A 24463-nucleotide genomic window follows, 5' to 3' on the forward strand; every position below is an offset into this window, starting at 1 on the left:
AGGATGGAGGAGCAGGATGGAGGGTGGAGGGAGAGGGTGAGGATGGAGGAGCAGGATGGAGGGTGGGGAGTGGAGGGTGGAAGGAGAGGGTGAGGATGGAGGAGCAGGATGGAGGGTGGAGGGAGAGGGTGAGGATGGAGGAGCAGGATGGAGGGTGGGGGGTGGAGGGTGGAAGGAGAGGGTGAGGATGGAGGAGCAGGATGGAGGGTGGGGGGTGGAGCAGGATGGAGGGTGGAAGGAGAGGGTGAGGATGGAGGAGCAGGATGGAGGAGCAGGATGGAGGGTGGGGGGTGGAGGGTGGAGGGAGAGGGTGAGGATGGAGGAACAGGATGGAGGGTGGGGGGTGGAGCAGGATGGAGGGTGGGGGGTGGAGGGTGGAAGGAGAGGGTGAGGATGGAGGAGCAGGATGGAGGGTGGGGGGTGGAGCAGGCCTTTGAGAAAACTGTGCTGTTGCCCTTCAGAAGTGTGAACTCCTGCGTCGCTGTCTCTCAGCCATCAGCCTCCTTTTCTTTCTCCATCACTCTCTCTGGCACACTCATATACTCACATGCATAAAGGTTGCCATGGAGACATGCATGCTGTGCTCCAGTGGTTGCCATGGCGCCAGTGTTTACTGGGAGCTGAGTGTTTTGTTGGCACAGCGGCGGCTCGGCCTCGTCCAGAAGCTCAAATTAATGAAGCGGTTGTGTTTGTGCTTGTCGAGCTCTGGATGTTTACGAACTCAGAAACGGATCAGAAGGAACGACGGAGGAAAACGAGGCACGAAGGGGCGTGTCCACGGATCGGCTCTGAGCTGATGGAGAGGCCGAGAGAGCAGCACAGAGGAATCAAAGGACGGAAGAGAAATACGACTTCTAATTATCCAGTCATGCTGTTTTTACCATGAACCCTCCACCCTTAGAACAGTCAGAGCTGCAGGCAGAACGATCAACAGCATTCCACACGACTTCACCAGATAACAGCACGGAGACACGTCCTCTCTCTTTGCTGCAGCTCGTAGGCTTTTTTTATGTTTCATTCTGTTTGGTTCAGATTTCGGCCCACAGCCTGAATGGGACTCATTCAGAATACCAAATGAAAACAATAAAGCAGACGGACCACCTCCCACCCAAAGGTGATAAATGGACCCCTTTAGTAGATCATGTGAACTCTTTTCCGTCGTGTCAGATCTGTTGAGTTCAGCTGACAGACGGAGGTTTTTTCTAGCTGCTCTTCAGTGTCCTCCTTCAAACCAGAGAGGTTTCCACGGAGACGAAGGGCTAACGTTTCTGAAGGAGAGGTGACAGACTCCACCCTTCCATGAGTGGGAAGGACTTGCTGGATTAGCCTGGTACGTTCACTTCATGTACAGAGCTGATTGGTGACTGATATTTGTCCAGTGTTTGAGCTTAGCATGCTAACAGTGTGTAAACCGGCTGAACAGGGTCACGTGACTCAGCCAAGGACGCAGGTATCTATCAGCTCCACCGATGATGTCATGACAGCATCAACACTGAACAGGCCAATCAGAAGCAGCAGATAGAACCCAGAGTGACCGCCTGTTTGTGTTGGGTTTTAATTTAAAACCTTTGTCGGTCTGACCAACACAAACAGCTCCTGTTTACAGTGGCTGGAGGGTGAACCGGAGGTCTGCAGTGTCACTTCAAACATTCTGCACTAAAGCTTTAATTCAATTTCACAATATGAGTGAAAGTCATTTTACAATTTCAACACAGCAACATGAAAAAAAAAACCTTGAAGCTTCAACCTGAAGAATTAAACAGGCAGATGTGTAATAATGTTTTTAAAGATTAAAATGATTTAAATTCCACAATGAAAACTGGATTTGACAAAACAGTCGAATAATGAGCACAAAGCATTCAGAAATAAAAAGGACACGATGTGAGTTATGAAATAATCTCCTCTGTCTCTCTCTGCTCTGGTTTCTGTTTGTTAAAGCTCCTTATCTCCCCCTCACCCACACAGCGGGGGGCCCGACGGGGCTGAGCACACACAGGCTGTCAGACTCCCTGCCAGGTTTCGATCCAGCTCACCTTCCTCATCAGAGATCTGCTGTGAGAACAAACACACTCTGTTCTCACTCAGTCAGCAGACACACAAACTGCTGCCGCAACAACAACACAAACCAGCTGGACGAGTGAGGACGGGGGAGGACGGGGGAGGACGGGGGAGGACAGGTGAGGACGGGGGAGGACAGGTGAGGGCGAGGGAGGACAGGTGAGGACGAGGGAGGACAGGTGAGGGCGAGGGAGGACAGGTGAGGATGGGGGAGGACAGGTGAGGACAAGGGAATACGAGTGAGGACGGGGGGGACGGGGGAGGACGGGGGAGGACAGGTGAGGACGAGGGAGGACAGGTGAGGTTGGGGGAGGACAGGTGAGGACAAGGGAATACGAGTGAGGACGGGGGGGACGGGGGAGGACGGGGGAGGATGGGGGAGGACGGGGGAGGACAGGTGAGGACGGGGGAGGATGGGGGAGGACGGGTGAGGACGAGGGAGGACAGGTGAGGACGGGGGAGTACGAGTGAGGACGGGGGGACGGGGGAGGACGGGGGAGGACGGGTGAGGACGGGGGAGGACAGGTGAGGACGGGGGAGGATGGGGGAGGACGAGTGAGGATGGGGAGAATGGGTGAGGGCGGGGGAGGACGGGTGAGGACGAGTGAGGACAGGTGAGGACGGGGGAGGACAAGTGAGGACGAGTGAGGACGGGGACTCCCTCCCTTCCTTCCTCCCTCCCTTCCTCCCTCCCTTCCTTCCTCCCTCCCTTCCTCCCATCCTCCCTCCCTCCCTTCCTCCCTTCCTTCCTCCCTCCCTCCCTCCCTCCCTTCCTCCCTTCCTTCCTCCCTTCCTTCCTCCCTTCCTTCCTTCCTCCCTCCCTCCCTCCCTCCCTTCCTCCCTTCCTTCCTCCCTCCCTCCCTCCCTTCCTTCCTCCCTCCCTTCCTTCCTCCCTTCCTTCCTCCCTTCCTTCCTTCCTCCCTTCCTTCCTCCCTTCCTTCCTCCCACCCTCCCTTCCTCCCTTCCTTCCTCCCACCCTCCCTTCCTCCCTTCCTTCCTTCCTCCCACCCTCCCTTCCTCCCTTCCTTCCTCCCACCCTCCCTTCCTCCCTTCCTTCCTTCCTCCCTCCCTTCCTTCCTCCCTTCCTTCCTCCCTCCCTTCCTTCCTCCCTTCCTCCCTTCCTTCCTCCCTCCCCACCCTCCCTTCCTCCCTTCCTTCCTTCCTCCCTTCCTTCCTCCCTTCCTCCCTTCCTTCCTCCCTCCCTTCCTTCCTCCCTTCCTCCCTTCCTTCCTCCCTCCCACCCTCCCTTCCTCCCTTCCTTCCTTCCTCCCTTCCTTCCTCCCTTCCTCCCTTCCTTCCTTCCTTCCTCCCTTCCTCCCTTCCTCCCTTCCTCCCTTCCTCCCTCCCTTCCTTGGGACCTATCTCTTCATTCTCCACGTGGCCCTGAAAGTCAACATGTTACATTCATTAACTCACCTCCACACTGTCCGCCTTCTCCTCCTCTTCTTCTTTGCTTTGGCGGCCATGTTTCCCGTCCCGCCTCCCTAGTGACCTTTGACCCTGCCGGTGGTGAACACTGATTGGTCGAACACTGTTGACTGTTTAAGCTGAGAAATCACCATCATTTTATTAGCAGTTTATTTGTTTTCGCAGCTCTGCTGCTTTTATAATATTCACTTTTATAAATCAAGCCAAACTAATTTCCTTTGAACAAACATTTAATTCACAGAAAGCAGATTTACTACTTATTGTTTATTGTCTTTTTGTTATTAATTTGCTGCTGTACAAAAAAACCATTAAAAAACAACGTCAGGTAAATAAAAACGTTTTGGGGTTTGAAATCATCAGTAATCTGTGTTCACTCCCATTTTTAACGTGGTTGACTCAGAACTTCATTCCTGTTTTTGTTCATGAAGTCGGATGGATGATGACATCGTGTGTTTGGCCCGTCGGCCTTTAACAGGTTTCAACAAGTTTCAGATGAAACAGGAAATAGCTTTTTAAAACTCCACCAGGAAACAAGAGAGCAGTGAAGAAAAAATGAAAGGTCCTTTTTGGGGGATAAATGCTCAGATGGAGGAAAATGGTTCCATTAAGGATCTGAGAGCTTCATGCAGACGTTGACCTTTTCCCTCCGCCGCTGATAGCTGCCACAGCGAGATGGCAGCCCGATGATAAAAGATGACTCAAATTACAGGAGCTCCCGTTCAGCTGGCAGGAAGCCACAGCTCCCGTCGTCTCAGCTGAAGTTAAACTGAGGCTTGTCCACCGATGTTAACGAAAAGAGACGTTCTGCTGTCAAAAAACAAAAGCTTCTATTACTGAGTCAGACCCGAGCAGGTTCCCGCCTTCAGCAGAGTTAGAACGTGTAATTACATGAAACATAAATACGGTGAACAATGAGAGACACGTCGAGTCTGTTCGGAATTAGGAGTGAGAAAACCGTGAAGTCCTCCTGGTCTTTGTCCCAACGTGATCCTTCTGGGCACACTCAGTCTGGACTGCACAACACCAGGTCTGGACTCTGGTGTCAGCCTTCACATGTCCGGCCGTTATTCATGGTCACCATCTTTGGCCAAAACAAACGATCGTCAGAAGCGTCAGACATCGCTGTCCAGCTGGGAGACTTCGGAGTAAAGCCAGAAGTTGGCGGAGTCACGTTATGTCCCATCAGGAGGAATCTGGAGGTCTGGACTTCATCCTCATCCTGTTCCATCACCACCTGTCCCCAGATATCAGGAAGAAATACAGAGGTGTCCACAAACTTATGGCCGTTTTCTTTTCTTTTCAGCAGCAAGATGGTGGCGACACCGGTCCTTGATGAGCGGCCATGGAGCGTGCTGCACTGAAGGAGCAGGAAACTCTCTGCTTCTCGCTGATTTTATTCTTCTGAGAACTAAAAACTCTCCGTATTTACCAGCAACTTTGATTTCCTGGTTCATGCTCAGTCACCACAAAGGGCCAAATTTAGAAACAGCATCGGAGAAATGGAAATATATCATTCAGAGGAGGCGTGACGAGGGAGCTGAAGACACCAAGTCCAGATCCTTTAAAACATCATTCGGTGGTTTAGCACAAAAAAACAGGGTTGTAAAAGCACATTATTTCATCGGGCTGTGCACGACATGATGCAGGCCGCAGGTATTTATGAGCTTTAAACAATAATCCACTTAAAGTCGACGCAGCAACATTTGCAAGTACAATATTTAAGACTTTTTTCCCCTTTTGGAAAATGAAGCCTTAAGCCAAATGAGCGTACAGTGAAAGCCCAAATCCCCGGCAGCTAACAGCCGGACATGTTGAACATGACAATGAAAAGTCAACATGTTGAATGAGCGGCCCCGAGTCCCGTCTTTGTGCAGATTACCCCCCCACCCGGGGGGAGCTCATTACCAGCACTGCAGGCCGGGATCTGAAGCATGTCAGCTCGTACTCTGCTGTAATTAATTCCACTCCTTTTGGCTCTTTTTTCTCCTCCATTAATCTGTGTATTTAATTAAGGTTTTCTTAGTTTAACAGCACAGACAGCGAGAGGCAGAAACGGGGACTCTGAGTCTCAGACAGTTTTTCAGTAGAAATCCTCTGATTTTATCAATGAGCAGCCAAGAGAAACCTGAACCGGATCAGTTTGCTCTGACCCACCAGTCCTCCTCAGCAGAACCAGGTCTGTGGGGGGACCGGACCGATCTTGGAACCAGGTCCAGAGGGGACCGGACTGATCCAGGAACCAGGTCTGGGGGGGACCGGACCGATCTTGGAAGCAGGTCTCTGGGGGACCGGACGGGGACCAGACTGATCCAGGAACCAGGTCCGGGGGGGACCGGACCGATCTTGGAAGCAGGTCTCTGGGGGACTGGACGGGGACCAGACTGATCCTGGAACCAGGTCCGGGGGGGACCGGACCGATCTTGGAAGCAGGTCTCTGGGGGACCGGACGGGGACCGGACTGATCCAGGAACCAGGTCCAGGGGGGACTGGACTGATTCTGGAACCAGGTCCGGGGGGGACCAGACTGATCCTGGAACCAGGTCCAGGGGGGACCGGACTGATCCAGGAACCAGGTCTCGGGGTATCTCTCTGGACCAGATCCTCCAGATTCAAACATCTGAAGTGACTAAAACTCTTGAGCAGGATTGTACCAACATATCTTCCATTCCCATGAGCCTCTGCTGTATTTCCATGCTAATGCTAAGGAACACATTCATTTTGGGCAGCTTTGCATCAGTTAGCAGTTAGCTGAGCTCTTTGGCATGTAGCCGTGTAGATATTACAGCGTGCTAACACGTCGGCGGTGCTGTTCGTGACGGTTCCACCTTATTTTCTGTTCACTGGTCATTAAGAAACGAGGCCAATGAGACATTTTAGTGTTTCAGCTTGCTCCACTACGAGTGAAAAACCTGAAATGAGCTGATCATCAGATTTATGTGCTGCTTATCTTTCAGTACTGACCCGGTCCTGCCTCCTCCCTCCGGCTCCATCCATTTACCTTCAACGTGTTTCCCCACAAACACGCAGCTGATAACAGCAAACACGACATGTTGCTGCTGTTCCAGATAAGGCCTCCCCCTCTCTGCGATGTTGTGTTGGCTGTGTGCGTTCACAGAGAAATGATCACAACAGCCTGAAGTCAGACGCAGGTTGAAGCAGATGAATGGCATGTACAAATATTTACATTTTATTTTGAGGCTTTTGCACAAAAATCTGCAGTCACAGACAGAAAGGGCTGAAGCCAAACCTGGGATGGCCCGACCACATCATACAGTATGCAGCACAGGAAGCTTCAACTAATTTTGGCAAGATTTGGTAACACAGGCAGGAGGGAGCAGCTGAACCGATCAAAGGAATATTCCACAGATTCATTGAGAATCTCAGCTCCAGGCCTATTCTGCAGTTTCAGTATAAATAAACACGGACAATCAGATTGAGCCTGACTCCGCCTCTTAAATCCGGCCAAAGAGGCGGAGCCTATGTGGAGCTCAGACTTTGGCGGTGAGCTAACATGATGAGCACAAACAGCCACAAACTGCTGATAAACAATCTGTGATGTGGTCAAAGGGACAAGAACAAAGTGAGTCCAGATCATTTTTTCAGCTGAGTGACACAGTTTCTGATGATATGAAACAAAAAACCAGCTGCTGATTCATTTTCTGTAAAATAACTTTCATTAATCGTTTCAGTTTGAGTGAGCAGAATAAATGATCTCCTTAATTCAGAGCTCGAGTGTCCAACCACAGTGAGAGAGAACCTGAAGAAGAGAAGAGGAAGTGACTTCTTCTCCTGGATGTATAAATAAATAGACATGAGACGCGGCTGCAGTAACGACGACGATACCAAATCTAAAAGTGTGTTTTTGTGAAAAAATCCACAGTTCCAAAGTGTTGTGTTACAAAACGGTGTGCTGTAATAAGAGTACAAAAATACAGAACTATGCAAGACAGACTATTAAAAGAGTCTGTGTGAATACTGTGGGGGGGCTGGTCACCACGACCATTCCTGACAGCAGTGGTTCAGAGCGCAGAGTCACTGGGCCGGTGTCGGGCGAGCCAGTTCAGATGGCGCAGTCGTCCTGAACGGCGGGGCTGAAGGCCGAGCTCCTCAGCGCGTCCAGGCAGTTGACCAGGATGAGGGTTCCTGTCAGGTGCTTCCAGCGCTTGGTGATGGGGTTCTTCATCTTGTCCAGGCCCAGGTGCAGCTCCTGGATCACATCCCTGTAGCTGTCGCCGATCTGAGCCGCCCATGTGACCAGGAAGTCATACGCCGGTTTCCACATGGCCTGCAGACAGAGAGAGGACAACATGGAGTCTGGAGGTGTACAGACCGGATGGGAACAGTGACGGTCGGCTTCGTACCTCGCTGTCCACCACCCCGTTCTTGTCGCGGTGCGGCGCCTCGTAAGCGTCCATCTGCTGGCGGGAAACCTTGGCGAGCTTCTCGGCCAGCTCCCTCCAGCGCCCGGCCAGCTCCACAGCTGTGGTCAGGAGGACAAAGTCCATGACCAGTCTGGCCACCAGACCCTGACAGTCCATCTTGAGCAGAGCCTGCAGAGACAAGACAGGACGTCAGTCTCAGAGGGGGGGCAGTGCTGTTAGCAAGGAATCAGTCAGTCGGACTAAAAGCACCCAGAACAAAGAGACTAAAAATGAACTTCTACAGGTTTCAGTCCAACGACTCGATCCTCTGATTTTCCAGCGCCGGCTCTCAATCCCCCACAATCCTCTGCTGCCGCATTTTTCAGATGCTTTCTGGTGGAAACAGAAATAAGAACCTCGTGCTGCTTCACCAGCAGCTCTCAGGATTTACGTCACATCTGAGCCCAGAGACGGAGCAGGACGACTGGGGGGACGACCGGGGGACAACTGGAGGGACGACCGGGGGGACGATCGGGGGGACGACCGGGGGACAACTGGAGGGACGACCAGGGGGGCGACTGAGGGGGGACGACCGGGGGACAACTGGAGGGACGACCGGGGGGACGATCGGGGGGACGACCAGGGGACAACTGGAGGGACAACCGGGGGGGACGGCCGGGGGGATGACCGGGAGGAGGACCGGGGGGACAACCGGGGGACAACTGGAGGGACAACCTGGGGGAAAACCAGGGGGACGACTGGGGGGACGATCGGAGGGACAACCAAGGGACAAGCAGGGGGACACAGTGTGGACAAGGATACAACAATGGGATGGACTGAAGTCCTGTCAGAGAAAAAGTTTTTCAGGTTTTGGTGCTTCAGGCTAACATCAGGACAAAAGAACTCCCCCCCCCCCGCTGAGAGGGGGAGGAGGAGGACGGCTCCTCCCATCAGCCCCCTCTGTCTCCTTCAGTATCGTCCCGACCGGAGAGCTGAGCTCACAGAGTCACAGAGACACATAAACAAAAAACTGAAAAGATTACAACAGCCAGAGAGTCTGAACAACAACAACAACAACAACAACAACAACAACAACAACAACGTTGGTTTTCTAAGAATCTCAACGTTTTTTGTAACTTTTCCAAAAAGAGGAATGAACAAACGCACGCACGCACACACACACACACACACACACACACACACACACACACACACACACACGCACACACACACACACACACACACACACACACACACACACACACACACACACTAAGGTGGAGTTGAGCTCCTCTCTCTCCAGCTTCACGTGCAGGAATGTGAAGAACGACAGGATACGGGGGGGTCGATGGGGGAAGGGGGAGGAATGAGCTGCCACCACAGAAGAAGAACATGGCTAACATCTGTTTGTTTCTGTCGGTGGCTGAGAGGAGGATGAACCTTTGGAGGAGCTCCTCTTCCTCACTGAAGAATGACAGGAAGCCCCCGTCAAAATAAAGCAGATGACTTCCTGTCTGAGGGCGGCCTGAAGCTTTTTTTTTTTTTTTACCAACATTGTTTATTCGACACAAAGAGGCCGAATCAACGTCAAACATTCTGGTTAAGAGTAAACATCAACGGGGTGTCTGCCGTCCATTTATTCAGAAAAACTCAGCCCTGAATCATGAGGACTAACCCCCCACCCCCCGCCCCAAAGGATGATGGGAAAAATAGGCATAGGAACACAATATGAACAAAAAAGAATCAAAAAACGACAGAGACACACAACCAGTAAAGGAAGCAAAATAACCACCAGTCTTCGGACTGTGAGACAACGGGGCGATGATGACATCACAGGCCGGCACTGTGATGTCATCCTGCGGACAGGAAGTGCCTTCCTGAGGTGTCACTGGTCGAAGCTGCTCTTTGATGTCTGTCTGAGTGGAGGCAAACGTTTGAAGTATTTATCTTGTGAGTCTGTGACCTGATTCTTAAACTAATAACCAAAAAAAGGCAGCTCGACAACTCTGCGCATCCACAGGAATGAAACGCTGTGTTGTGTTTCTCTGAAATGTCAGCTGGTCAGTTCAGATGGGTAATGACTCTCAGGAGAGGGTGTGTGTGTGTGTGTTTCAGTTAAATGCCACAGAGTTTGTTTCACCAGCTCAGCAATCAGCGCTCTGCGGGCTGCAGCTCCCCGACATATAAATCATCTGCTCGTCAAAACGAGGAGAAAATTCCTGCAGACATATTTTCAGAGATAACGTTGATGTGGGAACGAGGCGGACAGTTCAATCGCACACTCAGAACACACTCTTCACAGAAAACTAAGCCCTCGACACTGAGGTTTCTGATAAATGACTTTGTTTCTTCTGCCGTGCTGTCTCCGTTTTTCCTCTCAGCTTCAGACCTGACACTCAATCTCTCCACTTTAATCTCCTCTTTATTATTTTTCTATCCCATCTTCATTTCTCATCTAACTTCCATCTCGACTCTCCATCTCAGACGAACGGTGGCTTCGCAATTTCTTTCCTACTTTCTGCTTTTTATCAAACTGAAACCTGAAAACGTGAATCCTGGAGACCGGCTCTGAAATAACCTGAACATTCCCAAACACAGCCGACTCTCCGGAGACACACTGATCTGTCGTTGGGTCAATTATTCCAAAAGCACAAGTTTGCCACACCCAGCTCGGAGCAGGAAGTGGAGGAGGGAAAGAGCGAGGAAGGTGGCCCGGGGGAAAAATGTTCATTTGTGTACAAAAATGGCAAAGCACAGAGCTAATGGCTCTGGTGGGGGGCGGGGGGGGGGCAGAGTCCTTCCAGAAATAGGACGTTGTTATTATTCCCAGGCTCGATCTGCCTCACCAATCTCACTGCAAATAGGACCGAGATTAACACTCCACAACTGCACTTCATGGACTCTGCAGCAGGAACAGCAGAGGAAGAGGAAGAGGAGGAGGCTCTTTCTCCAGGAGGAAGTCTGACTCGGTGGTATTCAGCTTATAATTCAGCTCATTTTCATTTCCCACAGCTCAAACTGAAACTGTTTTGTCCACTTTCTTCGGTCTGAACCCGAAAAGTAAAAATGAATAACAACAAACCCTTAAAAAAAAAGAACTCCTCAGTCATTACAACGAAGAAGCTGCTCTACAGCCAATAAAGCAAACAATATTCTGAAAACCACAGAAGAAGAACTACAGGACAGAAACGCCTGACCGGTCTGCGAGCACAGGGGGAGGTCTGGCTCAAGGAGGATCATGGGAAGGATACCGGGGTCGTACGGGTCTGCAGGCGCCTGCAGGTCAACAAGTGGAGCTTCTGTTTGGAGTCCAAACAATGGAGCAGGAAACATCTGCAGGCCTGAGATCCAGCAGGCACGACCCAGATCCTTTCCATCGACGACAACAAAACACAGAGTCGACCTGCTCGTTATGTATCGATCCTCTGCTTCAGTCTGAGAAGCGTCTTCCCCCTGAGGACCATGAACATCTACAGGGAGTGTATTAGAGATATTACACAATCATTTTATTAAAAATATCAGACGGTTCAGTTGGTGTTCATCTGCAGACATCCTGCAGCTCTCCATTCATCCACCTACAGCGCGAGGCCATAATCCAAAGGTTTAAAGGTCCACTCGGACTAAAGGCAGACCGCCATGTGGTCTGGGATTCTAAATCCAGGTTTATACTAATCCAGTGAAACTCCCAAAGGTCTCAGTCCACAGAGAAACCTCCACAGCCTCTATTCACAACCTGAACCTGGAACTTTGTGATGTCACATCGAAACAGTCACCGCCCTCAGCCTGTGCTTTAGCCCCGCCCACCTGGATCCTCAATCCCTCCTTGCAGGATTTGGTTAATCTGACTCAGAAACAGTCTATGTGTTGTTTTTTTTCTGGAAAGCCATCGACACTAATTCTCCGAGGTAAATGTGCACCTTTAACGTGATGAAGGCAGACGTCGGACGTTCAGCGTGTTTCTCAGTCATGTTTTGCAGATAAACAGAAGTGCACTGTCAAACAATCAAAGAATGGACTCGGCTGCTAACACAGCACTTTTGATTTGGTTCCTTTTTTTTCTCTGTCCACGTCAAACGCCACACCGGCAAATTGAGAGCGATGGTCCGCTCCGACAGAGAAAACAGTGGGTTTGCTCCAGGAGAGCGAGATAAGGGTTTGATCTGACGCTCGGCCCACACAGCAGACCAAAGCGGACACAAAACTGCATATTTGTGTCAGTTAAAGAAAAAGCTGGGCTGCTGCGTGCTTCGATTGCTGCCGCAGCTAAACAGCAGTTTAGCTGTAATCCTGACAGAAATAACATAAAAACAGACCCACATTCAGAAATGAATTGTGCCTCCCAGAGAGGGCATATTTTCAGTCGCCACCTTTTATTATGTTCTTTTCCATGCTGCAGTTTCTCTGTCTATAAATGGGCCTAACTGGTGTTTACAGCGCTGGCTAAATTACAGTGTTCCAGCTCCGTGTTACTTCAGCTGTAGTTGTGTAGTTGTAGTGTAGGACGGCGGTGTCTGAAAAGGTTCTGCTGGTTCCAACAGGCACAGACAGCAAAGTTTGACGGAACATTAGTCAGACTAGATGTGATTTAGGATGAGAATCACTCCCCAAGCTGCCTGAAGTGACACAGGAAATCCTCATTTCCATGACAGAAGACGCACAACTGAGTTGTGTTTGCACATTTACAGTGAGCTCATTCAGTCGATTTCCAAGAAAAGCTGAATAAAGTGGAAGGAGAGAAAAGCTGCAGGCGCATCTGTTCACGCTAGAAAAAAAGCACAATAAAATCCAAACCGACGTCGAGCTCGGCTCAGGAAGAACGATCTGAAATTCTAATTATAGAGCGACGCTGTCTGGAAAAGACACTTCCTGTCATTACTTTAGGAGCTGAAGAGTTATGCTGAAAGTTTCTGTCCATCTGTACATGACGAGCACCTGACTCATAAAGTGAAACAACAACTCTGTGAATACAAAACTGGTTCATTAAGCGCTTTTATTCCTGAAGGCCTCTGACAGCCTGAGCCGTCCAAAGGATTTATGAGCTCATTTTAGGCTCCCTGTGTAACTCAAATAAACACACACTGCGACCTGATGAGACCCCGATGCCGACACAGCAGTTATCGACTGCAGTCCCAGCTGAATTAGACTGGACCGCAGCCTGGCGCCTGCAGCAGCTGTGGGCAGATGAGGAGAGAAGGATTGTGGTCCGAGAGAGAAATCTCCCACCAACCAGCAACATGGGGCTTTTAATTGGACACAAGGAGGACAAAAAACTGCACCGCTGAGTGAAAAGCAATTTGCATTTGGCTTAAATCAACGGCAGAGAAAATGCTAAGTCACTGCCACAGAGGCCATAACTTACTGTAAGGAGCTCTTTCTGGAAGGACTTCCTCTCTTTGCTCTCCGTGTTGTTGCAGTCCTCCTTCAGCTTCTCCAGCACCGAGGCCACTCTCTCCGGCTCGCTGTCCAGCTCTGCGCGGCAGAAATGTGTCAGCGGCAGGTTGACGTATCCGAGGGCGTCCGCGAACGCCCGCCAGTTGCCGATGTTCTCCATCAGTATAGTTCTCACGGAGGCGTAGATGTAGGTCAGGAACTTGCAGGGCTTCAGAATCTGCTCCAGGAACAGCGACGTGGTGAGGTCCGGCCCGCTGAAGTAAATGGGCTTAACTTTGCCAACCACCAGGACGTTCTTGGCGTGAACGAATCCCATCCTGCCCTGATAATATCCAATGTACCACTCTTTGGTCCACAGCTGGCCCTTCAGCTTGATCTTCTCCTCACTCAGCAGAGCCACAAAGTCTCCTTTTTTATACTCCAGCAGGTACTGATTCTTCGTTTGTCGGATGACGGTTTTGATTAATTTTCCAAACTTTAGGTTGTTTATCCTCCTGTCTTGGAAAATGGGGTACTTAGTGGTGATGGCAAGAGGGGACAGGACTATCTTGCCAACTTCCTTCTTCTTCAGGAAGCGCCGCTGCACCGATGTCTTTGGACCTGCCTTGGGTGGTGGTGTTGGGGTTTGGACACAAAACTGAGCCAGAATACAGTCCTGGTCATCTTTGATCTGGATTCTCAGGGTGAAATCAGAAACATCTTCAGCGCTGCGTGAGGCGATGATGTAGACCAGCCGGCTGACTTTGCCCAGTTTGACCTGGAAGCCTCGGACCACTCTCGCCTGCTCACTAGCTTTAACCTCATAGTTGGCCATGTTGGAGTAAACCCCAACGCGAAGGTCCTGCGGTCTGGACAACACAAATTGGTGTTTTCCCCAAAGCTGCAGCGCCACTGGTGGGACGGACTGGGCCTGCTTCCCAACCTCACTCACCAACAGCGTCTTTGGGGCACAGTCATGGCCGAACATGGCCACGACTGTCTTGAAGGACGGGTGAATATGTTTGGGGCCGTAGACTCCTAAGGTGATCTTTTTAACCACATGCTCCCAGACCGTGGAGTCAGGAGAGATGGACTGAGACTGAGCCACCACACACACATACATGCAGGGTTCAAGATTGTCCAGGCAGACCTGAACCGTATCCCCGTACATGTAGGCCTGAGGAATGGGGGTGTAAGGTCCCTCTTTACAGTCACTCCGGACACACAAGACTTCGGTGGTCTGCCTGCTCTCCATCTTCACCACCACTGAAACCTTCATCTCCAGGGTTACGGTGGTTTTGGTCTCCATGTTGCTCAGTTTGATTTCCACCACAGGACTGACGGTGGTGCAGCGATCATTGTTCAGCTCTAGCGGCGGGTCCAGCAGAGCTTTAATGGAGATCTGCTGGGTGTCCCCGGGGACCACGTGGCCCTCGGGTATGTGGATGCTGATGTTGGTGTCTGGAAGCTGGACGGCTCCTCCTGAACTGTCCAGCCGACAGACGATGTTGGTTTCCACCGGCTGCGTTTGGCCCCATCCTGGGTTCTGACCCAATGAATCCAAGTCATGGCAGGACCGGGCCAGCTTGCGATGGGTGAGCCACGCTGTCCGAAAGTCCTCCCTGCTCTGGAACTGCTCCGGAGCTGGCGCTTTCAAGCCTCCGAAAAACCCGGTGGAGGCCTGAGGGGCGTCGGTCTGAGCCTGCAGGATGGAAAGCTCGGACAAACTGTAGGAACGTTTGCTTCTAAAAAACGGATTGTCCCTTCGCAATGTTTGTCCCGTCCCTACTGTGGGACTGAGGGGGTTCATGTTCAAAAGTCCACTGCCAAAACCATTGATGTCAGCAGTGCTGCTGGTGGAGTTGGGCACTGATGGAGCCAGCGTGTCAAACAGAAGGAGGTCGACTGATTTCTCATTACTGTTCTGATCAAGTGGACTCTGAGGACCCCGGTTCAGGAACGGGTTTGTAGAGGTAAGGGTTGCTCCAAAAGGATTTCCATTTTGGTATGTAGTTGGTTTGAGAATCACGCCTGCCCACTCCCCTAAAAGGTCCATTTCTTTGGCCGCCTCCTCGTTGCTTTCTCCCACAGTGTCGATCATCCCGCTGTCGCTGAAGGACGAGTCTCTGTAGTTGATGGGCTGCACATACGCCGCGGGGATGTAGCCCATCTCGGTGTTGTTGTGCGCGTACCACCACTCTGCTCCCGACGAGTCCAGAACGTAGAGTCGGTCCCCTTTGGAGAACTTCAGGGTGGTGAAGCTGGATGGGCAGTAGTCCTTGATGGCCACGACTTCCCGGGCAGCACCGAAGGAGGCGGTGGCATCCAGTCGTAAGGCACTGGGAGAAGGCACTGTGGGGGGAGAACAAGGTCAGGTGGAGGTGGACGAGAGATAAGACCGTGTTTGTCATTTAGTTTGAGCAGCTGACCTTTGACATCGGTGAGACTGGCTTCGGACACTCCCTCGCTGAGGTCGATGAGCGTCCCCTCGGATTTGCAGCGAGGCAGGGACGTGTTGTTGTTGGTGGTGGCTCTGATTCGGTGGGCGGCCATGTTCAGACCGTCGCTGTTCGACTCCAAACGGGTTTCCTTCAACTAGTGGCCGAGTCAGATGTCAGCAGCCTCCCATGATCTCTGAAACACAGGAAATAATGGATCATTTTAACACAGCGAGCCAATCCCTGAGGTCAGCGTGATGCTTCCAACATCACAGCAGACTGATCCCGATTTACAAATTAAAACTTTAAAGGAAAAGCACAAAAGGATTAAATGCAGGACTGCTGTGTTTTGGCCAACCAGAAAAGTTCATGTGATTGATGACTCACTTGGTCATGAGTGGCAGAATTTAGTGGAGGCAGTTCTTCCCACGACGCTCTAAAACCGGCTGCACTTTTTGTAAATCATGAGACTCTGCAGTTGTTTAAATATTCATTTCCCAGTTTATCTGCATATTAATGATCCTAGAAATCATGTACCAGATAAAACAGATATCTATTAATCCACATTAATCAAACATCTGCAATTATGAGGCAGGCAGCCAAATTTCAGCAAAAATGATTTTTTATTCTGTTTACACTGATTCTCTGATTCTCTCGCTGGTCTTTGAGTTTGTGTTTAAAAAGCCAAAGTCCTTCGAGGAGGCTGACTGAGGAATATTTACGAACATCTACTTTCTGCTTTATTTATGTTGACTGTGGAAAGTTTGAAGCAGCAAAGTTAAAACTGTTTTCAATCAAAAGTGTGTTGAGCTGCAAAGAACAAAGACATGTTCTTTGCAGCCCCAAACAAATTTCCCCCAGTAGACAATAAATTCGGATCTACTGAAAGGCCCCAGTTCAGTTCCTGTTCACAGTAACGCTGAGGGAGGGTTAAATTTACCCATCATTCCTCAGGCCGGCTGGGATGACCCTCACACTTCTGTTTGAGCGCTGTTCTTTTTAAATAAACTGCACACAAACATCCACACAGCTGTTCTCAGCAGAGAACTGCAGAGGACGATAAAACAAACGAGTGAAGAAGTGAAAACAGCAGATGTGGGTCAGTGGAACACCCGGAGTGAGAGACAGCAGGCTTTGGAGCCTTTTTGGGTGAATTCATAATTCATCGGAGCGTCAGCTCTGCTGAAGGTTTCCTCCTCTCTGATCTGAGGATGCTGCCAACGACGGCTCAGGTCTTTATGGTGTACAACGTTCAGGAACTGACTGACTCCAGTGATGTATTTTATTTTCCTGCCTTTATCACAGCCGACCTTTTGGCTCGTCCTGGTAAGAGGAGCAGGTGTCGCTGATAACAGGAACAATGGCTCCATTATGATCCAGTCTGAGCCGCCCTGGACCAGGACCTGAAACTGGATCAGCCAAATGGGACTCAGTTTCACCTATTTTATTCCTTCAGTGGGAACAGACTGATCCGTGAGGTTTGACCACAGCTGGTTTTCAGTGAAGCTCTCCTGAAGTTTAACAAAACAAAACTTCAATGAAAACGACCAAATGATAACAAAATGCTAAGCTAAGCCTCCTCCCCACACACACACACACACACACACACACACACACTCCTCCCTGCAGCAGAGAATCCGAATTATTCATCACTATCAGCTAAAACAATAACCTTCTGTGAAAAGAGCAGATCAGCTTCAGAGCCGTAAATTCACCGTGTTCTTATTTTTCAGAGCAGGAGATGATAACACCGCCTTAGTTCACCGACTAATAAATAATAGAACCAGTATTATTATAGATTAATCTGCCATTTGTCGAACATCAGAAATGATCTGAACTTTCAGATCATTGATGACTTTCTGCTTGATGGACGACTTCAGTCGCTTTGGTCAATAGTGATCGATGTCCTGGTTCTCAGTCTGAGATCAGCTGAACCCGGACGAGTTTTACGTTTTGTGTTTTCTGTTCCAGCCTGTAAGAGCTGACAGCTTTATGTGCTGGATTAAAATTCACTGCTGTAGGTGCCCGTTTGTTCTTCATTGCTCTTTACATCCTTTCTTTATTTAATCTGACTCAGCTGATCTGGTCTTCATAAAGGTCCATGACAAACGGTCGGTGCAAACCGAGCAGCCTCAGCTCTAAAAATATTAGAACAGAGGCAATAACCTACAGACCCTGAAGGCATCGCTGTCATCACTAATTCCACCCCAACGTTCTGCAGCAGCTTTGACTGCACCATGTCTGGATCTCATCTCTTTTGGGGGGGGGGGGGGGGGGCATGAAGTCTGGGTGGTCTATCCAAACCTGCAGACCGCCCTACACGGGTTAACAATTGTGAGTGGAGACGTCTCTGTGTGTAAATCAGAGGGGGGGCGACAACAATGAGAAACTGCCATGCAGATCAGCACACGTTGCCTGGCGCAGCGGTGGGGGGGGCTTTAATGAGGCCCAGACAGCTCCTGTGTGGACTAACTCTCCCTCCGGAGCTCTAATAACACTTCAGCACAGTTTGGAATGAACTTTTAATGATATTTCAAGTGTCTCATTGGAGGATTTAGTCTGGAAGGAAACTCAACAGCCCAGAAACAAAATGTCACTGCTGGTTTAATGTGTCCCAGGTTTGAGTCTGTGAGGTCTGTGGAGTGAAGGAAGAGTTAAAACAGGCAAGTTCAGCTGAATCAGCTGATGCTGTCTGACTCAGTTCAGACTCTGTTCTCTGTAGAAACTGAGAAAACAAGAACTCCTGAAAAACACACTCTGAATGTTCCCTTCTGTTCCTGATAAAAACTGAGCAAAGCAGAACAACCAAAGAAAAGTTCCTCTCATGTGTTTGGGTCGTTCTACAGCTGATCTGATCAGGAGTTCTGCTCATTCTGTGGAGCTGTGACATCACCCACCGCAGCCAATAGGAGCGTCCGATGTAGAGACGTGACTCCAGACGACAGTATCAAAGATGGAGGATGAGAATGGACGGATGAACACACAGAAGGAGTCAGAGAGTCGGACTGATCCAGATCTGATCAGCTGATTCTCCACCTCCTGCCTCTGCAGAGACTCGTCCTGCTGACAGATGAGATTAGCTCATAAAAAGAGTCAATGGTTTGTTGAAGACGTGACCAGAAAGCTGCACCAGTGTGATAATTAACGGGGAGCAGAGGTTTGTCATTGGAGCTCAGTGTGAGGTGGTGAAGATGATCACCGTCCGAGTTCATCTCCTGTTGTGTATCGTCTGTGTGCGCAGTGTGCGCTGCCTCATATGCCATTAAAGGAAGGTTGTGCAGGAGATGCACACCACAGGTGCATTATTAATTCATCTGGCTCAGCATCTCATCAGAGTCCAGTCAGCTCTGCAGGTAAAAACCTCCAGCAGGGGTAAATATACCAGAGAAAGTATTAAATGCCCCCCCAGTGAGCCCCCCTCTTCTAAGGACAGGTATGAATGAAACACATCGAAGTGGAACATTCACATCACAGGAGCTGACATCTCCTCCACAGGGAGAGATGATGATGGCTTCTTAGAGAACTTCCTCTGACTGCAGAGGCTATCGGTCAACACGGTGCTGCCCTGAAGAGAAATGAGAGGAGAAGCTGGAGGAGGCCAGACGGCTACAATATTATATTCATAGGTCAGAAAAAAGAAAAAAAAAACACAACAGAGCCTCCCTCCTCCTCAACAGGCCGACGCTGGATCGGTGTCATTGAACAACTTTGTGCAGACGGGCAGCAGCTCACTGAAGATCTGGAGCCTCTGAACTTTTCTAACTGTAAAGACGTATCTGATGTGTTGAGTGGCTTTAAAGTCCACAGCAGATCTGCCGTGCTCGAACAGCTCAGTAAATCAGTCAATAAACCTGCTAACATCTGGCTTAAGTCTGCGATGGAAACAAAACAGACCACATGACTCTGCAGCAGATGATTTCATGTAAACACTCAGAGGACAGACTCTGAGACAGGACTGTTATCCTGACTGAGTCCATGAGCAGACCTAAAGTGAAAACAGAGACGTCTTTGGAACTTTGACAGATTTAAGGTTCAGATGAAGAAGAGAACGGAGAGCGGTGTGTTTCTCCTGTTTGCTTTTGGATATGATTCTCTTTAACAGCTAATATCAGCATCGGAAAGCGTCAGTCTGACAGAACAGTAACGAGCCCTGCGACAGGTCAGAGACAACAACATTCACCCCGCCTGACAAGACCAGAAGACCGACTCCACACACACAGCGAGCTGAGGACGATCGCTCCTGAGCAGGAAGTGGCTGAGGAGGAAATGCCTTTGTGATGAGAGGCAGCCAGATCTGAACTGACTCTCCCTGCCGGCCACATTTCCTTCAAAGCACCGCCTCCCACTTCAACACATTGTTCTCATCTGAGCACTCAGAGTCCAGGAGGATGTTGTGTGGACGCCACCTCCACACCGACGGGGACACAGTTCTGAAGGTTTAACAACCAGAAGCTGTAGTTTTCTGTCTCCTCTCTTCATCTGGAGCTCAAAAGGTCAGTCAGCCAGTCAGATTGGTTGCTTTTCTGTTCAGTCGAAGGCCTGATGGCCAAAGAGTCAGAAAAAACAGGACCGATCCTCTGAAGGAGACGCTCCGATTGGCTGTGACATCACCCACAGGAGCCAATGGGAGCGTCCGATGTAGAGACGTGACTCTAGACATCATGATCAAAGATGGAGGATGAGAATGGACGGATAAACACAGAGCGAGTGAGACAGTCGGACTGATCCAGATCTGAACTGACTTCCTTCATCAGATTTTTCAACTGAAAGCTGATTTCTGCAGCTTCAGTTTGTGAGCACATCTTTTAAACTCTTTGTTTCCAATAAAGCTCCATGGAGCTCCTTCAAATAGCACAAACCACACAAATTAATATTTCTGCACAGCTCCAGCAGACACACCTAAACTTCAGCAGCCACAACAGGCACTTTAATGACTGGTTGTTGTGCGACTCTGCTTTAGACAGATTTTGTCATGAAAACAAAGCGATCTTTCATTATGTGTCTTCTCACCACATGTGGACCGAAACAGAAGCGGATCAGATCCCAGCTCGGCCTCCCAGTCGGAGCCACAAACATGCCAAGTGGTCTGGCTGTGTTTCCAGCCGGGCCTGGAGCCTGAGAGGAGACCAGCTGTCCAGTTCTCAGGCAGAACGCAAACAGTATGATACTGAGTCAACACGGCTGAGGCCTGAGTGTTCAGGAAAAAGCCCCAGAAGCCGAGCCAAGATGCCGAGACAACACAACATCACAACCACACCTTCAAACAACACTGACATGTAAAGGTGCTCTGTGGACACCAGCTCTATTTACAATGGGAGTGGGATCAGCCCACCGTGAGGTCACCTGTCAGTCCAGGAGCCCCGCCCCCCTTTTATTTTACATCACAACATCTGGCTCATTTGTCTACATTCAAACATCATGAATGCAAACGAGCTGCAGGTATGAAAAGAGTCTGACTTCCTGGGGCCAATGAACCACAACTGCAGCCACGCTCACCAGCAGCGGGAGCTGAGTCCTTTCTGACTGATCCGATGAAACAGCAGACACAAAAAAACCCAAAACCATCTCAGCCAAGTTTTATACCTCTGGGGGGGTGACTTCACAAAGACAGCTGCTTTTCTCTGTGGATTAATACAGAACCCAGACCTGGTTCAGAGTCAAAGACCACATTTGATGTCTTTCTGATGAAGAAGTAAATCCCAACAAAAAACAGCAGATGAGTGTGTAGTTGTGTCTCCATGAATGCACCACAGGCCTAATTTTAGATGTGGGACTTGGGACTTTTAGTTCCTCAGTTTGGTTTCTGTAGCTCCACAGTTCCTGCAGCCATGAAAACAGGACAACGGGGCGAATCTTCACCGAAAGAAGAACCAGAGAATATTCCAACAAATACACAAAACGACAGCATTGCCTCGTTCGCACAAAGGCAACTGAAACAGAAAGAGGAAACAAACTAGACTAACCCTGTACGATCTGCCAGCTTCACAGTGAGAGCGGATCGTTATTTCATCCGTCAGAGCCGTCGGGATCCTGATCGCCTGAGGTTACATCCTCCAGCTCAGCTGCCTCATCTGAGACAAACCCACAAACATGTAGACTGAGACTTTCTAGAGCAGCTTTTGTTGACTTGCTAACTCTGCTCAAAGCGTTGTGTTGCTGCATGTTCAGACGCCGGTGCTGCTGTCACCTCGGGCTCTGCCAGCCGATCCATGAGCATATTTACTAATGAATTCTTGCTCCTCCAGTTCTGGACGTCTGTTCAGTTTGTCCTCCGTCGGAGCTGCAGCAGCTGCAGCCGCTCATCCCTTCAGTATAAACACACCGAGGTGGAGCGGCTGCAGGATCAAGTCGGGAGGAATGTGAGGAATGCTGAGCTCCAAATGAAATCATGCATTATTCAAGCGACGGAGGAGAAAACATGTCAAAAGTTGTCATTCTTTCAACGACAAAGAGAAGGCGAGAGTTCAGGTTCGGCTGCCATTCAGAGCTTTTGTCAGGAAATTCATTGGGCTGCTCTTCGTTGTTGCAAGTCTTGTCACGAACCAGAAAACAATGGCTTTAACCACACACACAGACACACACAGAGTCAGATGGGAAGCTGTAATCTTCCTGACAACAGAAAACTACACAACAAAAGCCACATCAACTTTTTTTTTTGGGCTCCTGTCTGAGCGGCCTCTGCCAAATTAAAGGGGTTTCCTCATAATGTTGCAGCAGATGTCCTCTAATTTAATACACAGCAGCACAAACCAACAGCCCGCCTCACTGTGCAGGACCTGTGATCGATGTGCTACTTGGTAGTTCTCAAGGAGCTTTCATGTCTGACTGTGAATCTTAAACACTTCAGCGTCCCCTTCAGCGTTTCTGTTCACGGTTCTCCACAGAAAAAAGACAGAATTGGACAGAACAGCGATGGCGGTATATTGAGTCCCCAGACTGTCCTCATGAGGCTCAGAGCGGACCTGTGTGGAATCTGGAGGTGCTGCAGGACAAGTGAGTCCTCGGCGTGGCTCTTCTCTCTCAGCGAATGGTCTGAGGTTGTAAGGTCAGACTGAGGTCTGGAGGTCCGAAGTGAAAACTGATAGACGTTCTGAGCAGCACGGTGGGGGACAGACTCAGGATGACTCACCCCTGGCTGACGTGTCGTCATCGGAGCTGTACCAGAAGATGCACAATCACCCCTGGGGGGGGGGGGTATCTGGAATCACATGCACTCACTCAAACAATGAGGTCTATTCAGGTCCATCTGCAACCGAAGCGCTGATGTTTGGAGGTGCTCCGAGGTCAGCTGATTACTCCGGCGAGAACGACACAACCTTTTCTGTCTCTGGGATTTTTGTGCAGCAGTGAGCTGATGTTATCACATTTTTTGGTCTTACAATGGTTTTAATGATAACTTTTCTGTTTCAGGTTGTTTCGCTCACTCTGATGTTCAAGAACAAGTCTGAAGAACACTTTTCTGACAAAACGCTGTGAAAAGATCAAAACTGGAATCAGATTTCTGATTTGTTGTTGTGAACTGCCTGTTTTATCTGAAGTGATTTTTTCAATCGAAACTATAAAATCTGTATTACTGCAGATTTAGATCTTCAGCGGGGGCCAATGAGCCAAACAAACATTTTCTTCTGAATTAAATCTGACACGTCTGACACCATTAGCTTAGCTTAGCATAGCATAAGGACAGGAAGCAGAAACAGGTGGATGAAGTGATGAAAGGCGGAGCATCCATGTTTGTAGACAGAAAATGTGTGTGTCAGACAGCATCTCTGCTCCTTTTCAGTCTTCTTCCTCTGATTTGGACAAACTCAGTTCTGCTCCTCACTTCGTTTTTAATTCAGATATCAAACTCTTCCGTCCTGTTGTGACATCACAAAGTTCAGGAAGTCCTGCCGGCCGGTTTTAAGGTGATGAAGATGAAGATGATGGTGTCAGATCTTTAAATCGGTGTTGTGTTTGTCTCCATGGTAACCCCCCCCCCCCCCCCCCCCCCCCGCCCCCCCGCCCCCGAAGTCCCGGTCCGTTACACCCTGTTCGCTGAGCCGAACCGGTCCAACAACGGCCGACTCCCGGAGAGAGACACGAGCCGGGCTCCGCACTCCGGCTCCGGTCAGCCTCCACACGAACACCGACCGGAGGACCGACCGGAGGACCGACCGGAGGAGACACGATCCGGACCCGGAGAAGAGACACCGGAGCGGAAAGTAAAAAGTTGGAGGCTCCGAGCGGAGCAGCGGCCGGTCAGCTCACCTGGAAGCGGAGAAGAAGTCCGGTCCGTCCCACGAAGCTCCCCGGCTGACTGAGACACTGAGCGGATCCTCCTGGAGGAGCAGCGGCCGAGCTCCGGCTGATGTCACCGGGACAGGGAGGGGCCTCCCCGGCCACAGCTCCTCCAGGACGTGATGTCACCACCCGGATCAAACACAACACTACACAACAACAACACAACTGTTAGCTGAGCATCACCGTGTGAGAGTAAACAAACACAAACATCAGCTGATCAGCACACAAACATTTGTTTCACCAAAACACAGCAGCTCTTTGTGGTTTATACAAAACGCCTGAACCGCCTCCTGGACCGGGTGGACCGGGTTCATGGACCTCCTGGACCGGGTGGACCGGGTTCATGGACCTCCTGGACCGGGTGGACCGGGTTCATGGGCCTGTTGGACCGGGTGGACCGGGTTAATGGACCTCCTGGACCGGGTGGACCGGGTTCATGGACCTGTTGGACCGGGTGGACCAGGTTCATGGACCTCCTGGACCGGGTGGACCGGGTTCATGGGCCTGTTGGACCAGGTGGACCGGGTT

General features: G+C 50.2%; 1 protein-coding gene across 3 annotated transcripts; it reads right to left on the reverse strand.

Moving 5' to 3' along the window:
• Positions 1-6650: 6650 nt before the first annotated feature.
• Positions 6651-24021, reverse strand: LOC115061546 (SH3 domain-binding protein 4). 3 transcript variants are annotated; one of them, XM_029529934.1, is made up of 5 exons: positions 23903-24021; positions 15647-15851; positions 13207-15569; positions 7848-8036; positions 6651-7771 (listed from the first exon to the last, which is right to left on the reverse strand). In XM_029529934.1, the coding sequence occupies exons 2-5, from the start codon at positions 15768-15770 to the stop codon at positions 7547-7549; spliced, it is 2901 nt and encodes a 966-aa protein (XP_029385794.1). In that variant the 5' UTR covers positions 15771-15851; positions 23903-24021; the 3' UTR covers positions 6651-7546. The 3 variants fall into 3 exon arrangements, with proteins under 3 accessions (XP_029385794.1, XP_029385795.1, XP_029385796.1); XM_029529935.1 differs by lacking the exon at positions 23903-24021 and adding an exon at positions 21619-22148; XM_029529936.1 differs by lacking the exon at positions 23903-24021 and adding an exon at positions 16043-17859.
• Positions 24022-24463: the final 442 nt, after the last annotated feature.

The sequence above is a fragment of the Echeneis naucrates genome, chromosome 21 (genome assembly GCF_900963305.1).
Source record: "Echeneis naucrates chromosome 21, fEcheNa1.1, whole genome shotgun sequence".
NCBI lineage: Eukaryota > Metazoa > Chordata > Actinopteri > Carangiformes > Echeneidae > Echeneis > Echeneis naucrates.